This window comes from Schistocerca cancellata, chromosome 3, assembly GCF_023864275.1.
Source record: "Schistocerca cancellata isolate TAMUIC-IGC-003103 chromosome 3, iqSchCanc2.1, whole genome shotgun sequence".
Lineage (NCBI taxonomy): Eukaryota > Metazoa > Arthropoda > Insecta > Orthoptera > Acrididae > Schistocerca > Schistocerca cancellata.
Window position 1 is genome coordinate 841067988 of NC_064628.1, and position 27392 is coordinate 841095379.

Consider the following 27392-nt stretch of genomic DNA (forward strand, 5'->3'; position numbering starts at 1 on the left):
TTGGTCAAGTTGTGCACAAATTTCTTGGCTCATTACCTCCTCATCCTTGTACTATGTGTGTTGTTACACAGGCATCATGCACAAAGCCATAGTCAGTTGTGGTTAAGCAGTTAAGGTATACTGTTGCTACGTGTTACTAAGTGCCTGGTACTCAACACACAAACTTCTATATCAATTCCAAGTCAGTCGCTAGTGAACATTCAATCACTACAGTTACTACATTATTAGTCAATTTCGAGCAGCCATTTAGCACAACTATTATGTCATTCAGCTTGTTCATTAAGTGAAGTAGTTGCCACTTGATAATTATCACATAATGTTCTCTGTTAATCAGAGGTGGATGAACACTCAAAGGACAAAGTTACTATGTCAGTTATGTGTGTTGTCACTTGTTAAATAATGTGAGTAGTTGGCCTGTGTTATATTAACTGTCAAAATTACTAACTAAAAGCTGATCATCATATGTTTAAAGTAGTGAATGTAAAGAGCTAAACAGTAAATCTGACAATGTTGTAGTGAATCATTATTAACTACTTAACTTGCCCTACAACCATCCACAGGAGATTGGAGAAACAAATATGTATAAGACTTAAGAGGTATCAAAACAGGTAAGTAACACTAAAAGGTCAAAGATATTTACAGCTGAATACTGTGGTAATGCTTCTGTGTCATCATAACTTCTGGTGCCAGTAGCGGCTATCAGGCTGCCATGTGCTGCAGTTGCAGCTCCAGCATGGTGCCCATACACAAGGGTGTGCTGTCCTTGGGGCCTTATCAGAGGTCATCTCTGGCACTGCAACTGTTGCCATAGCAAGAAGAAGGCATAACAACGGCCGATATTTAAACCCATTGTCTAGCCATCATTTTCCGCTCAGATACTGCCTTTGTACTGTGCTTTGCGAACGTATGTTACCCTGCTGGTTGCTGCACTTTTCTCTGGCTTAGCTCTTTGGCCTTGCGAGTTGTGTGATTACTGTAATTACATATTCTGTGTCAATAAACAACTGTCTGTGGTGCATTATATTTCCTTGTATGAGATGCTATACAAGCAATGACGAGTGGGTCACACTCTATGTGTGGACTGTGTTTCGCTATGTTTGAACTGTGCTATGATAAATTTGAATTGTGCTACGATAAACTTGAACTTTGCTACAATGAATCCAGTGCTGTAAGAACTCCACAACCACAAGGAACAAAACAGGAACCACTAACAGAGAGCCATCCACCCTTTTCCAACCTTTTGATGAAGCAGTCTGTAATGATATAAGTATCTTTACAACTCTATATACCATCATACTTTAGTAATACAAATTTTTGTGCAATAGCTTCATTATAACAGTTGGCAACAAGTAAACATCTGTCTGGTAATAGAAGTGATAGAGGCAGCAGATAGCACCTTAAAGTAAGTATATGCCATTTAGTGGCAACAGTAAAAACCCAACATAGCATATGTAGCAACCAAGAGTGCTCCCACCAAGTGAGTAACTGTGCAGTGTAAACTGATATGCATATGTATGAATCCTACTGTTCGAACAATTGTTTGGGTATTGTTTTATATAATTCATTCGAGTGAAAATGTTATCTGAAGTATAAAAAAGGTATGTGAATATTAATACGCGTAGTAATGGCTTCAGTATTAAGTCAGAATCATTAGAAGCATCCCTACGTATCCATTTAGGTGGGAAAGTAACCACCATTTTTCGTGAAGAGGTTGTAGAAGTCTCTGTACTCAGTCTTGTGCATATTTTTGAATGAGGGACATGTATAACAGTGTGTGGTGGAATTCTGAACTTATTAGCAAGAATAGCCTCCAATGGATGAGCTATAAATGCTACTTGTATTTTCACAGAGTATTTAAGTAGTGATAATCCACAGAAGAAGAGGTGGCTACAATTAACTGCCAGTTTTAAGCTAGTGCATACCGGGTAACCGTAAGCACTATGCTATATCAAGATATGTTTAAGAAATACCACAGTATTAACAACATTACATCAAGCCACAACTGTAAATCACTAATTCTTCATCTTATGGCACTTCCGGCCAGAGGCTTTATGATAGTTTACCATCAGTACGAAAGACGAAGACGTGTTTTTTATTTGTGGAATCAGTGTGATGTGGACTTTGTAGCAGAAAGACATATTGTTCTGTAAAAGCCGTGGTCCAACTGCTGCATAAGAGTTAAGTAATAAATGAAAAGCACTAGTTTGCTTTTCTTCTACAGTATTACTTTTATTGTGTTAACAGGACAAAAGTTAAGTAATATATGTTTGGCTACTGTTTAAATCAAAAGTTTTCTTTCCAGTGCATTTATTTACGTACTTAGTAGGAGTGTCCTTTTTCCTGCCAAACATATATTACAAACCTCGCATTTTCAGTGATTAAAGCTGGTGTATTAGTTTGTAATATAAATCATTGCCAATTATGTATATCAAGACAACTTTGTACAACCGGTCATAAATATTTAACTGCTAAATTCTTTTTAAAAAGTAGTACAGACACCAGAACACAGTGACAAAATATATTGTGATATTATATTATTCTCAGTAGCAAATACTGTGGTGGATTTCAGTCTATACAATTTCTTGAGTTATAATTTATGTGACAAAACTAACTTTCTGTTTACTTAAAGTACAGGATGAAATGATATTTTAACTTGAGAGCATAATATTTAAAAAGGGGCATGTCATAGAGAAAATGCAACATCTGCTTTAATACTGAGAAGTGCTGTAAATACAACTAGTCTTTTGAATTTAATGTTTATAGATACACATTCAGAAAACATCCACCACAGTAGCTAACCATCCTCATGTTTAACAGGTTTAATTATTATAACATTTCACTACACATTTTTGTAGGTTACATTCCTGAAAGTGATATTTTGTGGAGGTATAACTGCTAATATTCCCAGTGGAAATCTCATGCCTATGTGTTACTCATCTTAGTCCATAAAGTTACGTAGCCGTCACCTCTGAGTGCCGACCATATACAGTGTTCTGCTATCCTCTGCATTTCCTTTATACAACTGTAATTATTTTATTTATTTAAAATTCCTTCCATGTGGTAGTGTGCATGCTCTATAAACTAGAGAGCGACTAGCAGCAGAGTTGCTGAGCACCTACTGCATGTGATTGTCCACCCAAATTAAATGAGTCCAATTGCCAATTTCAGTCAATTGCAGCAATTAGGTAGTCCTTATTCTATAGTTCCGGATGGGACATTGCAAGCTGAGGAATGGGAAACTTGTAAATCAAAGGTAGCACCAGCACTTCTCCACTTTTAAGGTAACTGACAAAGCAAGTATTAAAGGTCTGTTTCTTTCTTGGATTAAGCAACAGACTTACTGGTTGTTATGTAAACTGACACCTCTCACTGAATCTGCCAAACTGTCTTTTCCACAGATGCATGAATTGTTAACCAAACATTATCATCGGTGTGAGGGTAGAGTTTTACCATTGCCAGCAGCCTACTCAATTATACCACACATGGATAGCAGAACTGCAAGGGCTAAGTCACAAGTGTTGGTCTACATCAGTTTTGTATAAAGAATACTATGCCAGTTCCATAGTAAGAGTCACCATTTTATTCGGTCAGCCCATGGCAAAGACATACCTCAGCAAGCCCTCAATCTGGTGATTCTACTTTGGAGGAGGTCTTACAAACTGAGCATTCCTTTGAAATTTCCTGGCCAGTGGACCAACAACTAGACAGCTGGGCCAGCGTAGTGGCAGTACGAGCAGAGTTCGACAGTCAACAAACTTCGTCATTCACTGACACTCCGCCTAAAACCCAAGAAATAGCATTTATTCATAGCAAGCCATGGACTGTTTCCTCCAAACCTTGCTCACAGTGCAGGCCAGTACAAGATGACAGATGATGGCCACTTCCCCTTCACCCAGAGTGTTTTTCGCAGCATGCCAGGACAATCAGCACTCATATGTGAGCCTTCAAATAAATGTCAAAAAAAAGGGCCACATTGCAAAGTGTTCATTGTGCTAGCTCTCAACATGACAACTGGCAAAATGACTTAGCAATGGACATCAACTTCATCCAGACAGTTACTAATTCCAACTTAGCAGGGACAAATAAATTGTTTATTTAATGTTTCAAGTGGACATGGGGGCAGCTATCTCTCTGATCATGTACCAACTTAGCTACAATTAATTGGTCCAGCACTGACCCCCATGAAAATGTGGTTAGTTACAACAAACACAGCAACCCCATCAAAGATGAATTTACAGTAGAAGTCCCTTACAAAAATTTCAGTTGTAACATGACACTCCTGGTGATAAACAGCAATATCATTTCCCTTTTGACGCCTTCTGTTTCTTGGGCTTTGTCATTCAGTATGCAGTTAATCTCATTACAGAAGAAGTCCCTTTCCAAAAATTAGAACAGGTCTGTTGTGACTTCCTTGAAATATTTTCCTTCAGGCTTGGAAAAATGAATAATTTTGAAGCACATACTACCCTAAAGTCACTGGCCAGTCCTCATCTTTTCTGTGTTAGGCCCATAAACAAGGCTCCATGTGAGCAAGACAGGAACTGGACAGGCTCACAACTTTGGCAGTGATTGAACTGATCGCAAACAGTCAATGTGCATCACCTCTCATAATAACTATCCAATAAGTTGCACCTCTGTGTGGATTATGATACTGTTAATGCACAGACAATTATAGGTATGTACACTATTCTGCGGATGAATGAATTACTGGCAAAACTCGGGCGTGGCTGATACTTCTCTCTAAAATAGATCTGGCAGATGTGTACCTTCCAGCTTCTGATGGACGAACAGTCCCAACAAATCATTGTACTTGACACACCTTTTGGACTATTCAGATACAAGCACTTACCTCTTGGTGTAGCCAAAGTCCCTGCGATCTTTCAATGATTCTTGGAGTAACTAACAGAGCAGGTCCCTTCTTCCATAAACTACTTTGGCAACATCACTATCACAGGAACTATAAGGGAGAGACACACAATCTCTGGATTCTTTTTCAAGTCCTGCAAGATACTGGTCTCAAAAGTAACTTATAAAAGTCAACTTTTTTCAACCATCTATTGAATATCTTGGCCATGTAACACCAAAACACGGCGTTAAGTTGATTAGTCAATATGCTGCTGTTATCAAGAAACTTCTACGAACAGTCAGCATCAAATACTTACAGTCCATTATGGGAAAGATCAAGTACTACAGCAAATTTATTTCACAAGCATCTCAAATTTTGAATCCTTGAAACACACTATGTTGCAAAGGGGTTCCTTTCATTTAGTTAGATGAATGTGAAGAGGCATTTCGCATTCTTAGAAACAAATTTCAAGCTTAAGCTTGGCTATTTTCCAACCAGGTAAGCCATTGCTCCTGGCCACTGAAACCTCACAAAACAGTATCGGTGCAGTTTCATCACATTGTGATGCCAATGGTTCTGAGCAGCCAATAGATCTTGCACATAAAACACTGAATCCAGTCCAAATTAATTACTCACAGAATGAAAATGAAGCTCTAGCTATAATATATGCAGTTAAGAAACTCCATGTGTTCCATTTAGTAACAGACTAGTTTGGACCCTCTTTTCAGTTACCAGATAAGACATCTTCAATATTGGGCACTTTTTTTTTGAGTCAATGTAGCTATGAAATTCATTTTCACATTACAACACAACACACAAATGCTGATGCATATTCTCATCTACCTATGGGACAAAGCCCCGTCATTTCACAATACAGAATTGTCATCTTTCATTTGAATGAGGAAGATTACCTCACAATAGACACTTCCTCATCATCAATTCCTGCATTCCCAACGCCATTGACACTAATGCTGTTTTGCAGCATGTCCATCACCATGTCATGCACAGGTGGCCAGAATGTCCTTCAACAAAATCAGACTATTTTTCATTACATCATTACTTCATTTCGGCCAACAGCATTATTTTGCTCAGAATCGAATGCAATGCACCAAGGGTGGTTGTACTAGCATCATTCTGCCTGGAAGCCCCGAAGTTGCTTCATCAAGGTCACTGGGGGACATCACTTACTAAACTACTAGCCCACTGTCACGTCTATGGCATGAAGCGGCTAATGCTTTCCTGTGAGAAGTGCACCGAACAACAAGCTGCTCCACAAGAAGTATTTTCTTCCTGGTCTACAGTCACCCAACCATAGGAGTGGGTAGAGTCCCTGCAGAATACCATGGCAGGTAGATGTGCAGATGGCAGGAAACACAAGGGAAAAGCGGTAGTGGTGGAGGCTGCAGGCAGGCACTGTAGGGGATATGTCGAGTGCTGGAGGGGAAATGTTCTACACTAAAGCCTACTCTCACATTTTTTTTGTAAATATTAGGTGCGACCCCTCCACACCCACACTTGCATGGTGACCATTCAAAGATCTGTCACCTCCACTTTGGTAATATCCTAAAATAAGTCCAGCGAAAATGAAGTGATTTATTTTTGCATGGCTCGTTCACTGTCTGTAACTTTCAGAGAAGTATCATGAGTGATGAATTTTTAGTAAAACATACACATTTCTCTTATTGTCATGTTAAAATCTGCTTCATTTGCCAAAACACAGTGGAGTTTACACACTCTCACCTCAATAACATGTTGTGCAGATACAATTGGGAGAGAATTCTGAAACAGTAGTTTATTAAGTGAGGAACTGAGGAAAAATATAGTCAGTATCTGACGAAAAAGCATATCCTTAGTGCAAAATAAATGTGTAATATCTCCATTTATGCTGTTCTTTAGTATTTCTCATTTCACCAACTTTTGATGGCCCTTAAAAATTAGATTCTTTAAAAAAAAAAAAAAAGAAAAAAGAAAAAGGAATCTGTAGTTAGTGTAACAATACAGTAGATAATGTAGTTTTGCATGATAACCATGTTGCAACATACTCTCCTCTTTCCATGCTGTCATTTGCCAAAATCTCATTTCGATATCTCAAACCGCTTATGAGATATGATGAATGTTGTGGATATTTCACTCTGGTATTATTGGTGACACTATGTGATTGCAGATGAGTGTGCTATGTCAGATCAATTTAGTCAACATTGGTGACGAATAAAGATCTCCACCCAACTCTAAAGAAAACATCAAAATATTATGTAAAGTGCACCAAACGCAAAACCATAGTGACCCCTTTTCTGAATCTTGCGCAGTGTGTTACTTCCACACAAATATCGCAGTAGCTATAATCATTAATGAAATTATGTGCACATCATAATGGACCTGATATATAAAGTTATAAGGAAAGCAAAAAAAAATTTTTTTTCCGAATAGTTTCTGTAGTCTTTGAGAAAGACCGCAGAAGGGCATGCGCCTCAATTCCATCATCGCTGACCAGCCACAAGGTAGCAGAGACAGTCAGCCTCCTCTTCTGGATAAACAAATGAACTTGTCCAGTGCTTTGGATGAAAACTGGTCGCTGCTCATCAGCCACCTTATCTTGCACGGACTCTACATCTGGGTTTTGTCAGATGCTTTCTGAACGCTGTGGGGCTTATCATCATCAACCTACTCAAACTACCCATATATTGTGAAATTATACTCCACAACAGTTGATGTAATGGAGCATGCTCTCTCCACAACTTTCACCAATGAGCACTTTCCATGGACTATTATCACAGCTGATGCTCCCAGTTTGTGCCATACGCTTTTGAGATCTTTTGCAAACAAAACGGTACTCAGCTCCTCATGTTCCCCTCCTCCCAGTCCCAATCCAATGGAGAAGAGGAGCATCTGGTCCATACACTCAAGCAACAAATAAAGAAATACAAGTTCTGCTGAAAAATTATGGAACTTTGTCCACAAAATTTTTCTATACTTACCTTTTACTTATTTTCCATAGTCTCCTTCGACATACTCTCCTACACATTTAAACACTGCTCTCAATGCTGCTTCCACTTCCAGAAGAAGTCTTGGTATGTCTCTAGCTGGATTGTGTGAAGTGCCTGTTGCAACTTTTATTTTATCTCATCTATTTTTGCAAACCTTTGTCCCTTCAATATGGTTTACAACTCTGGAAATAAAAAAAAAAAAATCCGTAGGGGCCAGGCCTGGAAGTACAGAAGATGGTGCAGGTGCATTATTGTGATGGAAGAGCCATGATTTGTCTTGCCACATTTCATTTCAGGCTGTTTCTTTTCACTATTTTCTCACAGGCGTCACAACACATCCTGATAGCACTGTCAATTAACATCTGTCCCTGTGGCACGAATTCATGATGAACTAATCCTTCAAAGTCAAAGAAAACTATCACCATGGCTTTGACATATGACCTGACCTGACAAGCTCTTTTTGGTCTTGGAGAATCTTTCCTGACCGATAGTGAAGACCGAACTTTGGTCTCGACATCATAACCGCAGGCCCATGTCTCATCGCCAGTTATGATCCTATTAAGGAACATCTTGTTCTCATTTGCATGATCCAAAAGCTCTTCACAGACTGTGAGGCAAAGCTTCTTCTGGTCTTGACGCATGAGCCATTGGACAAACACTATGCATTCCAAAATGCCGTGTCAATATTTGCATTCCAAAATGCCGCGTCAGTATTTCAGGACATGATCCAATTGAAATGTTACATTATTCTGCAATCTCTCGGACAGTCAGTCTTCGACTGGCACACACAATTTCATTGATGTTCGACATGAATAATGGTGTTAGATGTCGAAGGGCATCCTGAATGAGGATCATCTTCAACTTCTGTCTGCCCATTTTTAGACCATGTCAACCACTCACAACATCAAGTATGACTTAAGTATTCATCACTGTGGGCTTCCTATATCATCTGGTGTGTCTCTGTAAAGGTTTTTCTGAATTTAACACAAAATTTAATGCAGAAATGTTGCTCCTCTTACTCGGCCATCTTGAAGTTAGCATACTGTGTGACACAACATTCTACTCAATACAGCACTGAACAATAACTAACAGACAAACAACAATGAGACTCCTGGAAGCTACACATTAAGCACAGACTTGTGCAGGGATCCCAACTGCATTTCGTTCCAATGCAACAGAGTATCAGCATGAAATTGCAAATATTCCGGAATTATTTGAACAGACCTTGCATGTAGTCAATACTCCAACAGAAGAGGCTCCTTCATCACTCTTAAGCTCTTATAGAATGCTGGGGAGACGAGTTCAGCAGCACTTTTTCATGGCCACCAGCACCACTCCCTGCTCCATCTGCTAATCCCATCTCCTCACCTGCTGAAAGTGCAACCATCATCAATATTCTAGAAGGGATCCTGAATTTGGTCCCAGGCCTGTGACCAGCAGATGGCTTGTCACCAGAACAAACTGCATCCTTGCTCGTATGAGCACCCACCAGCAGAGCTTCACCAGTGATAGCCAGTAAGCCCTACACCATCCCACCGGCAGCCTCCTTTTGTTGCCGAATCCTCCATCCTGCTGTCCGATGCCTACGCTATCCAGTTCCGAAATGACGCCTTTAGATCCAACATGTTTCAGGTTTCTTCCAGGCACCTCACAGCCAAAGCCACTGGTAGCATGTCTTGAGCAGCTGCACAGAGGAATGGGATATGGAAATGCAGCCCAAACCAGCAGTAGAGCACCCAGCAATTTCGACTGCCTTACCAGCACCACATCGACACAAGGGCAGCTCCTGATCAGGCTGTTACTGCCAGTACTCGGTTGTGCCAGCCAACAGGGATCTTTTTTTCACCCCTCCCACACCCAGTGGTCAAACCCATGGTTACATGTGAGGCTGCTGCCATGTGGCACTGGCAACACCACCAATACCAATGGACCTTTCGTGGCTCAAACCAATCTGTGAGGTCACCACCCTGCAGGGGGCATTTCCTTCTCTGTTTGCATGGCCAACTCAAGTGCATCAGCTGGCCATCACCTCTGGCATATGGGAAGGACAGTGGTAACATACCTGCATCACTCCAACTTCTGCATTATCCCAGGGTACTGGTAGCAGCTACTATGCCGCAGGGCACCAGAGTTGGTGCATCATCTGAAGGTGAGGCATCATCAGGGGCCACCACAGACACTACCACCAGTATCATAGTGAGCAGCTGACGTATCAACTGCAGGCATTTAAAACCGCTCTCCTCTTGTCTTGCCATAATTACTGTCTATGTACTACACTTTGCAAACATGTGTTATCCTGCTGGTTATTGGAGTTTTCTCTGGGTTAGTTCTTTGGATCTGAAAAGTTCAATTACTATTGCACCTACATCGTGCTGGTTGGACACACAATGATGGCGCTATGGATGAAGGGCAACAGGCAAATTCCATATTTCGAGATTTCTAGAAAGCATTTGACATGGTGCCCCATTCCAGGTTGTTAAAGAAGGTATGGGCATATGGAATAGGTTCACACATATGCTAGTGGCTGAAAGACACCTTAAGTTATAGAACTCAGAAAGTTGTCCTCAACAGCGAGTGTTCACCAAAGACAGGAGTGCCCCCAAATTGTGATGTTGTTGTTGTTGTTCTTGTTGTTGTAGTCTTCAGTCCAGAGACTGGTTTGATGCAGCTCTCCATGCTACCCTATCCTGTGAAAGCTTCTTCATCTCCAAGTACCTACTGCAACCTACATCCTTCTGAATCTGCTTAGCGTATTCATTACTTTTCTCCCACTACGAGTTTTGCCCTTCACGCTGCCCTCTAATACTAAATTGGTGATCTCTTGATGCCTCAGAACATGTCCAACCAACCGATCCCTTCTTCTAGTCAAGTTGTGCCACAAATTCGTCTTCTCCCCAATTTATTCAGTACCTCCTCATTAGTTATATGATCTACCCACCTCATCTTCAGCATTCCTCTGCAGTACCATATTTCAAAAGCTTCTATTCTCTCTTGTGTGGACTATTTATTATCCATGTTTCACTTCCATGCATGGCTACACTCCATACAAATACTCGCAGAAAAGACTTCCCGACACTTAAATCTATACTCGATGTTAACAAATTTCTCTTCTTCAGAAACACTTTTCTTTCTTGCCATCACCAGCCTCCATTTTATATCCTCTCTACTTCGACCATTATCAGTTATTTTGCTCCCAAAATAGCAAAACTCATCTACTATTTCAAGTGTCTCATTCCTAATCTAATTCCCTCAGCATCACCTGACTTAGTTCGACTACATTCCATTACCCTCATTTTGCTTTAGTTGATGTTTGTCTTATATCCTCCTTTCAAGACACTGTCCATTCCATTCAACTGCTCTTCCAGGTCCTTTGCTCTCTCTGACAGAATTACAATGTCATCAGCAAACTTCAAAGTTTTTATTTCTTCCGCATGGATTTTAATTTCTACTCCAAATTTTTCTTTTGTTTCCTTTTCTACTTGCTCAATATACAGACTGAATAGCATCAAAGATAGGCTACAACCCTGTCTTCCTCCCATTCCAACCACTGCTTCCCTTTCATGCACAAATTGTAAGTAGCCTTTCGCTTCCTGTATTTGACCCCTGCCACCTTCAGAATCTGAAAGAGAATATTTCCATCAACATTGTCAAAAGTTTTCTCTAAGTCTATAAATGCCAGAAATGTAGGCTTGTGTTTCCTTAATCTTCTAAGATAAGTCATAGGGTCACTATTGCCTCACGTGTTCCACCATTTCTACGGAATCCAAACTGATCTTCCCCAAGGTCGGCTTCTACCAGTTTTTCCATTCATCTATAAAGAGTTTGTGTTAGTATTTTGCAGCCATGACTTATTAAAGTGATACTTCGGTAATTTTCACACCTTTCAACACCTGCTTTCTTTGGGCTTAGAATTATTATATTCTTCTTGAAGTCTGAGGCTATTTCACCTGTATCATACATCTTGCTCACCAGATGGAAGAGTTTTGTCAGTGCAGGCTCTCCCAAGGCTGTCAGTAGTTCTAATGGATTGTTGTCTACTCCCAGGGTCTTGTTTCAACTCAGGTCTTTCAGTGCTCTGCCAAACTCGTCATGCAGTATCATATCTCCCGTTTCATCTTCATCTAAGTCCTCTTCCATTTCCGTAATATTACACTCCAGTACATCGCCCTTGTATAGACCCTCTACATACTCCTTCCACCTTTCTGCCTCCCCTTCTTTGCTTAGGACTGCTTTCCATCTCAGCTCTTGCTATTCATACAAGTGGTTCTCTTTTCTCCAAAGGTCTCTCTAATTGTGATAGGACCACTATTATCTCTGTATACATAAATGATTTGGCAGACAGGATGGGTGGCAATCTGCAGTTTTCTACTGATTATGCTATGGTGTACAGTAAGGTGTACTGTAAGTTTAGTGACTATAGGAGTATGCAAGATGACTTAGACAAAATTCGTAGTTGCTGTATTGAATGACAGCTGGTTGTAAATGTAGAAAAATGTAAGTTAATGCAGATGAGTAGAAAAACCAACTCTTAATGTTTGGTCACATCTTTAGTAGTGTCCTGCTTGAGACAGTCATGTTGTTTAAATATCTGAGCATAACATTGCAAGCGTTATGAGCATTTGAGGATTGTGGTAGGAAAGGTGAATGGTCAACTTCAGTTTATTATGAGAATTCTAGGAAAATGTGGTTCAAGTGTAAGGAGTCCGCTTACCAGGATGCTACTATTACCTATTCTTGAGTACCATTCGAGTGTATGGGATCCTTACCAGGTTGGATTAAAGGAAGACACTGAAGCAATTCAAAGGAGGCTGCCAGATCTGTTACTGGTAGTTTCGAAAAACAAGCAAGTGTTGTGGAGACGCTTTGGGAATTCAAATAGGAATCCCTGGAAGGAAGGCAAAGTTCTTTCCAAGGAACACTGTTGAGAAAATTTAGAAAAACAGCATTCAAACCTGACTGCAGAACAATTATGTTGCCTCCAACATACATTGTGTGTAAGGACCACGAAGATAAGATATGAGAAATTAGAGCTCATATGCAGGAATATAACAGTAATAGTTGCCTTGTTCTATTTTGTGAGTGGAACAAGAAAGGAAATGATTAACATTGGTGTAGGGTACCCTTCGCCACACGCTGTAAGGTGCACTGAGGAGTGTGGATGTAGATGTAGACTGTGTGTCCAGTGGGTACAATGGAGACGCACAGGTGTGTGTGTGTGTGTGTGTGTGTGTGTGTGTGTGTGTGTGTGTATGTGTGTGTGTGTTTTGTACTCTATCTTGTCAAAAGATTTATTCCAAAAGCTACCACATTTTCTTTCTCTCTCGCATGTGCCTGTCAATGACTCAATGCTTCTGCTATTCAGCCCACGGTTTCCTATACTCCTAGTATTATCAGTTAGGATTAAATTAGATTAATACATTTATTTCTTAATTTCTATAATTGTAGGAAAGAGTACCTTCATTAAAAATCTCAATAAATTAAGACAGTTTCAAACTCAGTAAGACATAAAATTCCAACAATATTTAGCTTCGCATCTAACTTCTCCCTCTATGTATATTGTTGCTGTTGTTGTGGTCTTCAGTCCTGAGAATGGTTTGATGTACATGACATTGAAAACAGCTGTCAATGCCAGTTGAGGATATTTAATCTCTTTCAGCACAGGTACTCACATCAGCTATCACACAAAGAATATTCTTAGAGTGAGTTTATAGTAGTGTGAATGTCATGAAGGCCCCTCATCCTAAGAACTGGACAAAACAACAATAAGACATCCATAAAGTAAATTTTGTTAGTAGAAAATGTTCAGTTTCCCTGAACTTAGTTAATTTCATACGGTTCTCTTTACAAGAGCAACATACCTGGAACAGGTCATATTTCCCACCAAGAATCACAAGCTGCACTGGAAATGGGTCAAGGTATTCTTTGTCCTGCAAATTTGAGCAAATATTAGTTACTTTTAGTAGTAATACAAAATACAAAATACTGGAAAAATTATTTTTATGTGGATTTATTTATAGAGTTTTAATCCTCTTTGTGTCTTCTGGATATTAAATGACATAATTTGATACATAAAATAATCCTGGTAGGAGATTAACAAAGAGTGTGTGTGGTTTCTGGAAAATCTGCAAGCAAATGTAGTAAAGATGATGGCAGGTATACACATAATCTCAAATCACTCTGTAATTTGTGATCATGTTGTCATGTAGATGAAGATGTAATTAGACAAATGACGTACATTAACTTCACTTAATGAAGGTTTAGTTAGCACTTGCACATACAAGAGCGCAGAGCGAACTGCCTCCGGCCAGAACACATACGGTATATATACAGTTACAGAACATTCCAGTAAAATTATACTTGACATTTGTGGATACTTCTAGAATGTACTCGAACCAAATATAGAAATTAAAATTTTACAGGTCGGGTGAGTTTTGAACTCACGACTCTCCATGCAACAGTTTAGTATCATAACCACTACACCACGGTGACTGTGCTACTCAGCTTCTACTGTGACATTGCTCCCTCCTTAAGATAACAGGATCTTGGTGTTATGTCCTCCTAGTCCGGGAATGAGTCATCGATTCTGCATACTCCGAATACCTATGTCTGATGTTTACCCTGGCGGTGATCTTATAAAAACTTCCTTTGCTGCTACGTTCTTTGCCACCTTTCCACTTTTTGACTGTTGCTGGAGCTTCGAAATTACCCTGGGCTTCAGGATTCTTATAGGACTTCATTCGAAGGACATGGGCCATATCTCTGATCTTTCATCATCTTGTGTCAGTGTCGAAATTTTCAACTTCATAAATAACATCAAACAACTGTTTTACAGCTTTGTAAGGTCCAAAGTAGCACCTGAGGAGCTTCTCACAAAGACCAACCTTCCGGACAAGAGTGAAGATCCAGACGAGGTCAACACGCTGGTACACAACAGGGCGGTGGCTCACCTCATACCTTCGGCGATCATTTTCTTGAGCCTGCAGTGTGCGGAGTCGAGCTAACTACTGAGCTCCCTTAGCATTGGTTAACACCTGGCCGATGTAGTCGTCATTCATGTCATCAGGATGGTAACAGAAACACAGTGTCCATTGCCGTAGTCGCCTCACACACATGCACCAGGTAAAATGGTGTAAATCCAGTGGTGTCTTGTTTGACGGTGTTGTAAGCAAATGTCATGAAAGGTAGCACCTCATCCCAGTTGCTCTGCTCAACATTGATAGCATGTTGGCCAAGGTCTTATTAAGGCGTTCAGTAAGCCCGTTAGTTTGCGGATGATAGGCAGTTGTCATGTGATGAGTAATGTTACAATGACAGTTTATCTGCCGGCCGCGGTTGTCTAGCGGTTCTAGGCACTCAGCCCAGAACCGCGCGACTGCTACGGTCGCAGGTTCAAATCCTGCCTCGGGCATGGATGCGTGTGATGTCTTAGGTTAGTTAGGTTTAAGTAGTTCTAAGTTCTATGGGACTGATGACCACAGATGTTAAGTCCCATAGTGCTCAGAGCCATTTGAACCATTTTTGAACAGTTTATCTCTATCACAAAATTCGATTGAAAAACTTTCCCTCAATCTGTAATTAACGGCCTGACAAATTTGGCTACCTTGAATGCTTCGGGTGTTTTCACGGCTTTAGTAATGGTATAGCGTGTCAGATAATCACTGCAAACAATAATCCATCTATTGCCACTAGCAGATGTTGGAAATCATCTGAGGACGTCAATCCCAACATGCTGGAAAGGCGTTTCAGCTGGTGGAATTGGTATGAGTTGGCCAGGTGGTTTCTGAGGAACTGCCTTTCTCCTCTGGCACTCTCGACAGTGCGAAATGTAGTGACGGACACTCCTAAATAAACCTGGCCAGAAAAATCTCTTGAAGATTCTATCATATGTCTTAATAAATCCTAAATGTCTGGTCTCAGGTGTGTCATGGAATTTCTGTAGAACATCTAAGTGCATGTGTTTAGGAATCACTGGTAGCCACCTCTTTCCAAACGGACAAAGTTTTTCTTGTGAAGTAATCCATTAACTACCTTAAATTGTCCTTTCACATCGTCTGACCAATTTAAAGCAAGCATAGTTTGAGATATCTTGGTGTCCTTCTTCTGCTCAGCAGAGATCCTGGAGTGCAGGGAGACAGTCACTATCTTGATCAAAGTCTTGATGGTATTGCACAAGGTTTCTTGGAAGTCAGTTGGCATCTTGGTGTTTTCTTCCACTTTTGTACACTATGATAATGTCATACTCTTGAAGACGTAGTGCCCACCTGGCGAGTTATCCTGTTGGATCCTTAAGACCTGTCAACCAACAAAGTGAATGATGGCCTGTAACAACTGCAAATGGCATTCCATTGAGATACTGTCAAAATTTGCACATGGCCCAGACCACAGCAAGACATTCTCTTTCTGCAGTTGAGTAGTTTCTCTCGGCTTTTGGGAGTGTCCTAGAAGCATAGGCTATAACCTTCTCTTTTCCATCCAAAATTTGCATCACAACAGCACCGATCCCATACCCACTGGCATCTGTGCGTAGTTCTGTAGGTGCTCTCTTATCATACAGACCAAGTACAGGGTCAGTCGTCAGAGCTTTTCGCAGCACATTGAAAGACTCTTGTTGAGCACCAACCCAGATAATTTTAGCATCAGCTTTTAACAACTCTTGTAGTGGCCTGGCTTTTATACAAAAGTCTTTGATAAAATGACGGTAATAAGAACATAATCCAAGGAGGCTTCTCACATATCTAATACTTTTAGGAATAGGAAATTCCGTTACAGATCTCACCTTTTCTGGGTCTGGCTGCACACCTTCGTTGTCACAAGGTGTCCAAGTATTTTGATTACTTTTGCTGCAAAGAGACACTTTCTTGAATTAAGTTTCAGCCCCCTTGTTGGACCCACTTAAGAACGGCCCTCAGTCTTTTTATATGTTCCTCAAATGTCTCTGAGAAAACTATGATATCTTCTAAATAACAAAGACACATCATCCACTTCAGGTGACGTAGAAGATTATCCATCATCTGTTCAAAAGTTGCTGGTGCATTACACAAACCAAACGGCATTACCTTAAACTTATACAGGCCCATAGGAGTGATGAATGCAGTTTTCTCATGACCAGCCTCATCTACTTCAATTTGCCAGTATCCTGAGTACATGTCCATGGTTGAGAAAAATTTATCCCCCTTGAGACAACCTGGTGTATCGTCAATTCGTGGAAGAGGATAAACGTCCCTTTTAGTTAGGTTATTAACATTCCTGTAATCAACTCAAAAGCGCCAGCTGCCATTCTTTTTCCCAACAAGGACCACTGGTGATGACCATGGGCTCTGCGAAAGCTGAATGATGTCATTCTTCATCATTTTCTCTATCTCATCATGAAGATAGTAAACCTCCCCTTAAACTCATACAGGCCCTCAGGAATGATAAATGCAGTTTTCTCATGATCAGCCTCATCTACTTCAATTTGCCAGTATCCCACGTACATGTCCATGGATGAGAAAAATTTAGCGCACTTCAGACAATCTAGTGTATCGTCAATTCATGGAATACGGTAAACATTCTTTTTAGTTATCTTATTAAGCTTCCTGTAATCAACCCAAAAGTGCCAACTACCATCCTGAGAACCACTGGTGATGACCATGGGCTCCGCGAAGGCTGAATGATATCATTCTTCATAATTTTCTCTACCTTGTCGTGAATTGTTCGACATTCTGTTGCTGACACATGGTATGCTCTCTGGCTTATTGGTTGATGGTCTCCAGTGCTAATGCGGTGCTTCACCATCGATTTGTCTACTTTGCTCTTCACCTGTAGATTGAAGCATTCAGAAAACTCTTGAAGAATGGCAAGTAGCTTCTTCAGTTGTTCCTTAGTGAGATCTGGTGATAGTCAAGCTAGAAGATCTTGTGTGAGCAGTGGTAGGTATGCTTCCCCTTACATTCCACTACAAGATCCATGGGTTGATGCATGGCATGACATGTGACAGTTACCCTTCTATCACTGACTGCAGGAATGATCACTTCATCCAGCACACATAGTCTCCACACACTGGGATGCACATCTTCCTGTCCACAGTATCTCATCTCGTCTAGCAGAATCTGTGAGCGACCGCAATCTGTCATTGCCTGAGAAGCTTTCAAAAGTCCCATCCGAGAATGACGGCATGACTACACTCTTGTAAGACAACGAATTCTAAGGGCTGTGTGTGGCCACTTATACCCACATGAATGGTACATCCTGCTGTAGGTTTTACATATTTCCCATTAGCCACCTTCAGCAGAGAGGTTTTGTTATCGACGAATACGGTTTTCTGCAACTGGCAATGGTACTTCTCTGAAATGATTGAATATGATGCTCCAGAGTCCACAAGAGCTTGGGCTGGTCGGCCATCCATAAGGACATAGACATATTTTCTTACCATTTTTGTAGTGGAGGTATTCTCACTTTGGCGGCCTCTCCTCCAAGGAAGGTCACTCTCTTTAGTTTTCCAGGTTGCTTCAGCTAGGTGATCGGCTCAAGCTTCTAAACGGCAATTGGCGTGTTGGGGAGTGCCCTCTCCAGCGGCTAGCTTGTGGTGATGGCGACCTCTGCTCCACCCTCAGTTTCTTATTCATTTTCGTCATTCCAGAGTTGGCGTCGGCTAAGATCGGTCTGCTGTCTTATGGCATGGGCATCATCAAATATCTCCCGCCTTTCTTGGCAATAGTGCACCACATGTCCTGGTCATACACAGTGGAAACATACTGGTTGGTTATCCTGGATCCTCTAGATGCCCAAATAGGTTCCTCATACGACATTTTAGGAATGTAACTCCACCTGGGTCTTGACTTTTTCACTGTTTTAAAGGGAAATGAAGGACAAGAGATTGGATTAAATGTCTGTTCTACTTCCTCCCTTATGAACTCATGAAGCATCTCGGTTTTTTGCTCACAGTGCAATCCAAGTGCCTTCTGAACTTCCTCTCTATCTGACGAAGAACACTTGTGAAATTAGTTGCTTCCTCCATCACAGACAGTGATACGACTTTTGGAAGCTGTTCTAACTTCTTGCATGTAATACTTTTTTGATGGATTGTCTCGATATACTGGCTCCATTTTATGAAGTCGTCTGCTGTCAAAACCTCCTTCAGGAGTAGGGCTTGATACATGTCCTCAGCAACAATCTTCATGAGATGTGCAACCTTATCTTGCTCCTTCATTCTAGGATCCACTATTTTACACAGCTCCAAGACATCTTAAATGTAGGATTCTGTAGTTTCTCCTGGACGCTGTGCGCTGCACTTTAATTTGTCTTCAGCCTTGCACATCTGTCGTTGTGTGTCACTGAAATACTTGCCTAGTTCCACCTGGAATACTTCCCAGCTTGTGAACTTCTCCTCATTGTTCTCATACCATTACTTGGCAGTGCCCTCCAAGTAGAAAAATACGTTAGCCAAACACATGGTGTCATCCCATTTGTTAAATTTGGCTGTAAGCTCATATACCTTCAGCCACTTGTTTGGAACTTGGCCATCATCACCACAGAACCCAGAAGGATGTCTCATGTGGTGGCACACAGTTGCTGTCATCATAATGTCCTCTTCTTCTTCTGTCTCCAATAGATTGCGATCTGCTGAATATGGCTTGAACTCTGGTTTCTCATCACGTAAACGGCGGGTCTGGCGTGGCCTGATGGGAGCCACTGTGTCGTTGATAATGTGTGCTATCACAAGTTCCAATACCCAGCGTCTCCACCAGAATAATGGCACGTAGAAGAAGGTGTAATTAGATGAATGACGAACATTAACTTCACTTAACGAATGTTTATTCAGCACTTGCACATACAAGAGCATGGAGCGAACTGCCTCTGGCCAGAACACATACAGTATATATACAGCTACAGAACATTCCAGTACAATTATTCTTGACATTTGCGGATACTTCTAGAATGTACTCAAACCAAATTTTGTACAGTCCAGGTGAGTTTTCAACTCGCAACCCTCCATGCAACAGTTTAGTATCATAACCACTACACCATGGTGCTACTCAGCTTCTTCTGTGACAATATTTCATCAGTGAAGTGTACCATATGCTATAAAATTGTATTAAATAGATTAAGAATTTGTGCGTTCAATCATAAGTGGTGTCACACACATTGTTTCTCATGATCGGAAGTTCTAAATAAGTGCGACTGTGGTATGGAATGCAGCGGGAAGGACAATGCTAGTGAAATACACAGTGCAGGTTTGCAAGTGAACGTAGAGAATGAACTCAGGAAAGAACTTGATTATATTATAAAATATGCTAAAACGCTTGAAACCTTGGTAAGAAGTGTGAGAAATTTCTCAAAATTTAGTCTTCAAGAGTTCTCAAATACCAGTCAACTAAGCAGCACACGACCAAAAACAAAAACAGCGGAACTTATTTTAAAACTAAGTAATAGGTTTAGTGTGGTTCAAAATAACATAGAGGAGAAATAACAATCGAATTGTACTATGATCCACATGAACAGTTCAATGATCAATGCTAAATTGTGCCTACAAACCAAAACAAAGAGCCCTACTATTTGTAAACAAAACAAAAACCAAATATTAGAAAATAGACACGAAATCCTTATTCTAGCAGACAGCCATGGAAGAAGTGTAGCCAAAATTATGAGTTTAACAAATCAGGGTTCAAGGTAAAAGGCATGATCAAAACAGAAGTGCCTCTATGTGAAGTTTTAAATAGCTGTAAGCAATCTATGATGAATGGCAGCACGTGTGTAATAATTGGAGGTGCCAACGATATACGAGGGTCAGTCAAAAAGTAATGCCTCCTATTTTTTTTTCTACGTTTAATTGTCAGGAAATTTAAATGCAATTACATAGGTTGAAAACCACAACATTGAGGATCATTTTGTCATTTTTCAATGTAATCTCCGCCCATCTCTACAGTTTTGGTCCATCTTTGAACAAGGGCATGTATCCCAGCACGGTAAAAATCACAGCTCTGCTTCCTAAGCCATTGACGCACGGATGTTTTGACGGCCTCTTCATCTTCAAAATGAATCCCACGATGAGCTTCTTTTAGTGGCCCGAACAGATGGAAGTCTGATGGTGCCAGGTCAGGGCTGTATGGGGGATGAGGCAAAACTTCCCATCCAATTTTGACAATCTCGTCAGAGGTGTGACGACTGGTGTGTGGTCTTGCATTGTCATGCAAAAGAAGAACATCTGCCATTGATTTTGTTGGGCGAACTCGCTGAAGACGTGCTTTAAGTTTGTTGAGGGTTGTGACGTATTGAACAGAATTTATTGTGCATCCCTGCTCCAAAAAATCAACCAGAATCACACCCTCTGTATCCCAGAAAACTGTTGCCATAACTTTCCCTGCCGATCGCACAGTTTTGAATTTTTTCTTCCTCGGCGAGCTTGTGTGACGCCACTCCATTGACTGCCTCTTTGATTCGGGTTCAAAAAAATGCACCCATGTTTCGTCCCCGGTCACAATTTTTTTCAGAAACTCATCTCCCTCCAAACGGAAGCGCTGCAAGTGTTGGGAGGCTATTGTTTTCCTTGCCTCTTTATTCTGATCGGTTAACATTCTTGGAACCCACCGTGCACAAACTTTTGAGTACCCCAATTGTTTAATAATCGTGATCACACTGCCTTTACTAAGAGAAATAATGCGACACACTTCATCTGCAGTCACCCGACGGTCACCACGAATGATGTCATCAACTTGCTGAATGTTGTGTGGAGTCACTGCACTCACCGGCCTGCCGCTCCGCTTTTTGTCAGTCAACGGTGTTTGCCCTTCAGCTTCCTTACAACGACGAACCCATCGTCTAACAGTGCTGACATCCACTGTCACAACACCATACACCTTCTTCAGTCTTTCATGAATGCGTATGGGCGTTTCACCTTCTGCATTCAAGAATTCAATCACACAACGCTGTCTCAAACGAACATCGATGTCGGCCATCTTACAAACTTCTGCTGTGCTGCCACCTGTTGACACAGAAAGTTACTACTGCAGTGGATTGCAGAAGAAGGTTTGAGGAATGGCGCCAAATTCAAATTTTTCACTTAACTTAATTTCTTTAAGTAGAAAAAAAATGGGAGGCATTACTTTTTGACCGACCCTCGTACATACATACCACAGTGAAACTAAATGTGCTACAACAGTTTTAAAGCAAGTAATTTGTAAAATGCCTGCAGTGGAATTTTTTGTTGTCAGTATCCCTCATAGGGGGAGACCAAGAGATGAATACACTAAGCAGATTCAGAAGGATGTAGGTTGCAGTAGGTACTGGGAGATGAAGAAGCTTGCACAGGATAGAGTAGCATGGAGAGCTGCATCAAACCAGTCTCAGGACTGAAGACCACAACAACAACAACAATCCCTCATAGGTATGATCTCATGGAAAACTCTTGCATGAATACTGAGATTATTACCGCCAACAGACTTTTCACCAAGATATGTCGAGGTTATCCTAATGCTACACATCTTAGGATAAATAGCAATTGCAGAGAGCATTTTACAGAGCATGGACTTCAGAGAAACACGAAAGGGAAAGAAGCCATGAGTGATGAAATATCGAATGTAATTAAAGAGTCAAAAGTAGAAGGAAACATTATATCACTGTCTGAAATCTACCTTATTACAGTATCAACATTAGTGGAAATAGGAAGAGCTAATGTCCACCAATCATTGGTAACAACAGAAGATTCTTTGACATTAGAAGAAGTAAAACAATCTGAAGTGTCATCCAGTACAGCAGCCAAATCAGCTAACTCATCAGTGGTGTCAAAATCACCAAAACCGGCTGAACCATTACCATCAGCAGTAGATGTACCACCTTCTCCAGCACATTCAAAAATAAGCACAGCACCTGTGACTAGTCCAGCAATCAGAAGAACAGAGGCAAGACCAGTGGTACAAAATGCTACTCAGACATCATTAACAGAAGAAAAATCAGTACCATCAAAGCATCATTTATCAGCTTCAAATACAGCTTCAACATCCACAGTAACATCAGTGCCAACCGTATTTCCAGTTTTAAATGAATCTTCAGTCTCAGCAAAAATTCCAGTATCAGTTGGAACATCAGTTACAAAAACAGATTCAACATCAAAATTGGCAGTATCTCCAACATCCACAGAAACATCAGTTTCAGAAACACCTCCAGCATCCACTGAAACAGTAGCTACAATGACAGATACAAGTATGGTGGCACCTCCTGGGGTAAGAAATACAAGGAGCAGGAAACGTATAATTCTTAATGATTTTTGGTACCCAGCCTCAACAAGGGACAGCCAGTAACTTTGTGAAGCATAAGTACGAACTCCTCTCACGCTAATTTTAATAATTTAAAAAAAATGAGCATTAATATATAATGCATTAAAAATAAAATATTAGAACTTGAGATTGCAGCCAGTGAAGCTGGTGTAGATTGTATTTGTATTCAAGAACATTGGTGCAAGAGTTATGAACTAGAAAATATTTGTGTTTTCCCATACAAATTAGTAAGTCATTATTGCAGGAAGGGCACAAGACATGGTGGTGTTTGCATTTATGTAAAACCTGGAGTAAAGGTTAAAAATATGACGGTAACTGAATTCCTGAGCGAAGAAAAACATTTTGAGGCTGCAGCAATACAATTGAATGTGCAAAAGAGTAAATTAATAATAATGTCAGTGTACAGATCACCATGTGGCGATCCTGAAATTTTTAGAAATAAGTTAGAAACATTGCTCAATATCTTACATGATAAAAATCAACAATAATTATAAGTGGAGATTTTAATGTCAACTTATTGACAAAAGTGCATCCAAAGATCAGTTCCTGAATGTTTTACAGAGCTTCAACTTACATCTGCATATAACTAACCCTACAACAGTAACAAACTCTTCGAAAAGTCACATAGATAAAATTTTCATAAATATAGATGCCATAGATACAGATGTAATAAATGTGGACCTAGGAATATCTGATCACAATGCACTCATTCTTAAATTTCCCATAGCCCCTGCGACCAAAAATAGTTCATATCAAATGTACAAAAGAAACTTCACCACAAATAGTTGCAGTCACTTCATAAATACATTGATTAACCTGTCATGGGCAGAAGTACTGTTACAAACTAGCAAAAAATGCTGTCTATAATGTTTTTTCTTCTCTGTTTATGTTGAATTTTGAAATGTGTTTCCCTAAAAAACTTGTCAAAACAAACTCATATGGGCATATACATGCTAACTCCTGGATCGCAACAGGTATTAGAAATTCCTCCAGGACCATGAAAATGCTTAACTATAAATTGAAAAGTTGTACTGGCCCCAGTTTAAAGAACATGTAACAAACTACAAAAAATATATAGAAAACTAATTACAAAACCAAAATTATTAAGTAATGATAAATTAATAAGAAAATTGGGTAATAAACCAAGAACTACATGTGAAATTGTGAAAAGGGAAATAGGTAAGAGCCCCAAGGATCAGGAAATAATACTCAAAAATAGTGAAAATATTGAATTAAAAGATGAAACTGGCAAATTACATAAATAATTACTTTTTAAGTGTACCTGTGTAAGACCTCTGTTTAAAAAAGGAGATCCTCACAAGGTAGAAAATTATAGACCAATATCCCTTCTCCAATAATTTTCCAAAATTCTAGAGAAATTCATGAAAACCAGACTCATAAATTACTTAGATGCTTACAAACTTCTGAACTGCAATCAACATGGCTTTCGCTCAGGCCACAGGACAGAATCAGCTATCCATGCATATACTGAAGAGATTGTCAGGAATCTCAACTCTAAAAAACATGTAATGGGAATTAACTTAGATCTATCTAAAGCTTTCGATACAGTAAATCACCAATTTCTGTTAAACAAGATGGAGACAACTGGTGTAAGGGGAGTTGTAAGGCAATGGTTTGCATCTTACCTCCAAGATAGAACTCAGGTGGTAGAAATCATCGCAGAACATAAGAATCAGAAAATCAAGTGGGTTTCAGATACAAATAAATTGGAAATAGGAGTCCCGCAGGGCAGTGTTCTTGGTCCCTTATTATTCTTGATTTATATGGAAATATTTCTACCAAAATAACGTTGTTCACAGATGACACAAGAATAATTATAAGTGATGATAAAAAATCAAAAAACACCACAACTGACATAGTCCTGAAATATATACAACAATGGTTTAATGCTAATGAGTTAACACTTAATCTAAGTAAAACAAATTATATACAGTATGGCAAAGCAACCCAAGATATGGACCTCCAGTTAAAACTAATTGATAAGAAGATAGAGAGTGTGCAATCCACAAAGTTTTTGGGCATGCACATAGATCAAAACTTAAGCTGGAAAGACCATCTCAAGTATTTATCCCACAGGTTCAATTTGGCATGTTTTGCATTGAGGATATTATCTGGAGTATGCAGCATAAACTGTACTACACTAGTGTATTTTGCTTACTTTCCATCCATCATGTCTTACGGCATAGTGTTCTGGAGTAAAACTATATCAAGCTTAATAGATATCTTCAAATTTCAGAAAAGAGCTATACAAATCATAACACATAATTCTCCAAGAACTCATTGTAGGCCCCTTTTCAAACAACTATAAATACTCACAATATGATCACTGTACAGATTTAAAAGCATTCTGTGTACAAGAACACAGATGAAAAATCTGCATACAAATGAGGACTGCCACAATTATAATACAAGAAGTTGTAAGAATTTGTATGTAGATAGGGTAAGGACAACAGAAACCCAAAAGCATGTAAGTTATTTTGGAACAAAACTTTACAATGCTCTTCCACTGTACATGAAAGAAAATTCAAGGCTGAGCTTAAAAATTACCTTTTAAGCAAAACTTTCTATGACATATGTCTAAATTTGCATTTTTAAAGATGCCTTGAAAGTGGTATTCTATTATTGTGTTTGTAGTACTTGTACTTGTATGATAACTTTGTTGTGACAATTCCTGCATCATGTAAATGATTTACGGGAAGATAATAAAATGAAATGAAAATGAAATAAAATATTTCAGTTGCTCAGACGTCCTATTATATATAACTCAGTGCTTATGAGGTCTAAAGAACAGTGTGTGAATAAGTGAATTGTGTTTAGTGATACTCCATTTTTGTCACTATGGTGTGTTTTGCAATTAGGTCTTTGTTCTTTATTTTCCTGTAATTTGGATTCCCACACTGATCAGCTTTTCTCACCACCTGGGAATTCTAGTGGCATTTCCAAAACTCACCCACGTAATACAGTGTGTTGTCTCTGTTCTAGAATTTCAATCACAAATCTCCACAGCAACTGCAGGACTCTTTGAATTCTGACAATGTACTTCTTTGTTACTTCACACATGTCAGTACTGTGATGGGACAGAATTTCTCATAACAAAGTTACAGTACAACTTCTGTGCATGTAAGTCATAGAGTATGTCAGAGTAGCTACAGTGCAAATGAGATTTAACTTCAGTTTCCATAATACAGGGTGTGAACAGAAAGTAATGCATCACGTAGTGATTGGACCAGTTGGGCAGGAGGAGTAAGGGGGCCACCCTTAGCTTTCCAGCACTAGGTCGCTCACTTATCTCTGTGTTCTTGGAAGGTTATGAAGGCTTCTTCCATGAAACTCTGTATAGTGGTTGTATTGCTGGAAAAAACTTAAGAGCAACAATGTGGGATAAAGTTTCACATGAAGCTCAACAAGATGCTGCTGGAAAGTTTCTGAATGCTTAAGGAAGCATTCAGGCATGATTGCCTTTCCAGACTGCCATCGAATGGGTGGCACAAGATGTTTTGAAGAGGTTGGGAGAATCCCATTCCATCAATACATTTTTTTTAACTGTGACACATTACTTTCCAGCTATTGGTTTGAACTTGATGAATTAACATCTGTCTCATTTATAATAAGTACATATGAAGCTTCTCTCTAAGCAAAACTATCCTACTTATCCGGTGGTCAAAAGAATTCACATATTAGAAAATCTGTACTAACCCAGTCTTATGATAATAAGAAACTTAAAGTGTATCCCTGTATTGTTCTTCAAGTGAAAAAGTTCACTCTTTTGGTACTGCAGTAAATAATAGTAGCCTGCAGTATAGGGGGCACTCAAATGAAAATGAGACAGATGCAAAAAAAGTAAGTAAACCGTTTACTATTTCAAAAGTAATCAGCATAACTGTTAATAAATTTATCATCACCATAAATGTTAATACTTTTATACCGCTGAGAGACAAGACAGTCAATGCCTTTATGGGAAAATGTTTGTGGCTGCCTACGGAACCATGAGTGTATCCAGGTGTGCACCTCTTCGTCTGAAGGAAATCATTGGCCACAAATATTTTCCCTTCAGCACTACATATGTTGCCAACATTGCTTCATCTATACTAGAAAGCCCTTACACATCCTCCACACAGTCCCATCCCTCCTCATGCAATTTCTAAATTTTTGGAGCTTTGAAGAAAGACACTCATGGCAATCAGGTTCCTTCGGATGAAAAGGTGCACACCTGGGTACAATCATCGTCCCATAGGCGACTGTAAACATTTTTCCATGAAGGCGTTGACCATCTCGTCACACAGTGAGATA

At 39.8% G+C, this 27392-nt stretch overlaps 1 protein-coding gene across 1 annotated transcript in view; it reads right to left on the bottom strand.

Annotated features, from left to right (window-relative positions):
- The window catches only part of LOC126177120 (cytoplasmic dynein 2 light intermediate chain 1), a 100469-nt gene that overhangs the window by 60465 nt on the left and 12612 nt on the right, over positions 1 to 27392 (bottom strand). The window contains exon 5 of the mRNA XM_049924390.1: positions 13689 to 13757. Coding sequence (XP_049780347.1) covers positions 13689 to 13757 — 69 coding nt within the window. The remainder of the gene's footprint in view (positions 1 to 13688; positions 13758 to 27392) is intronic.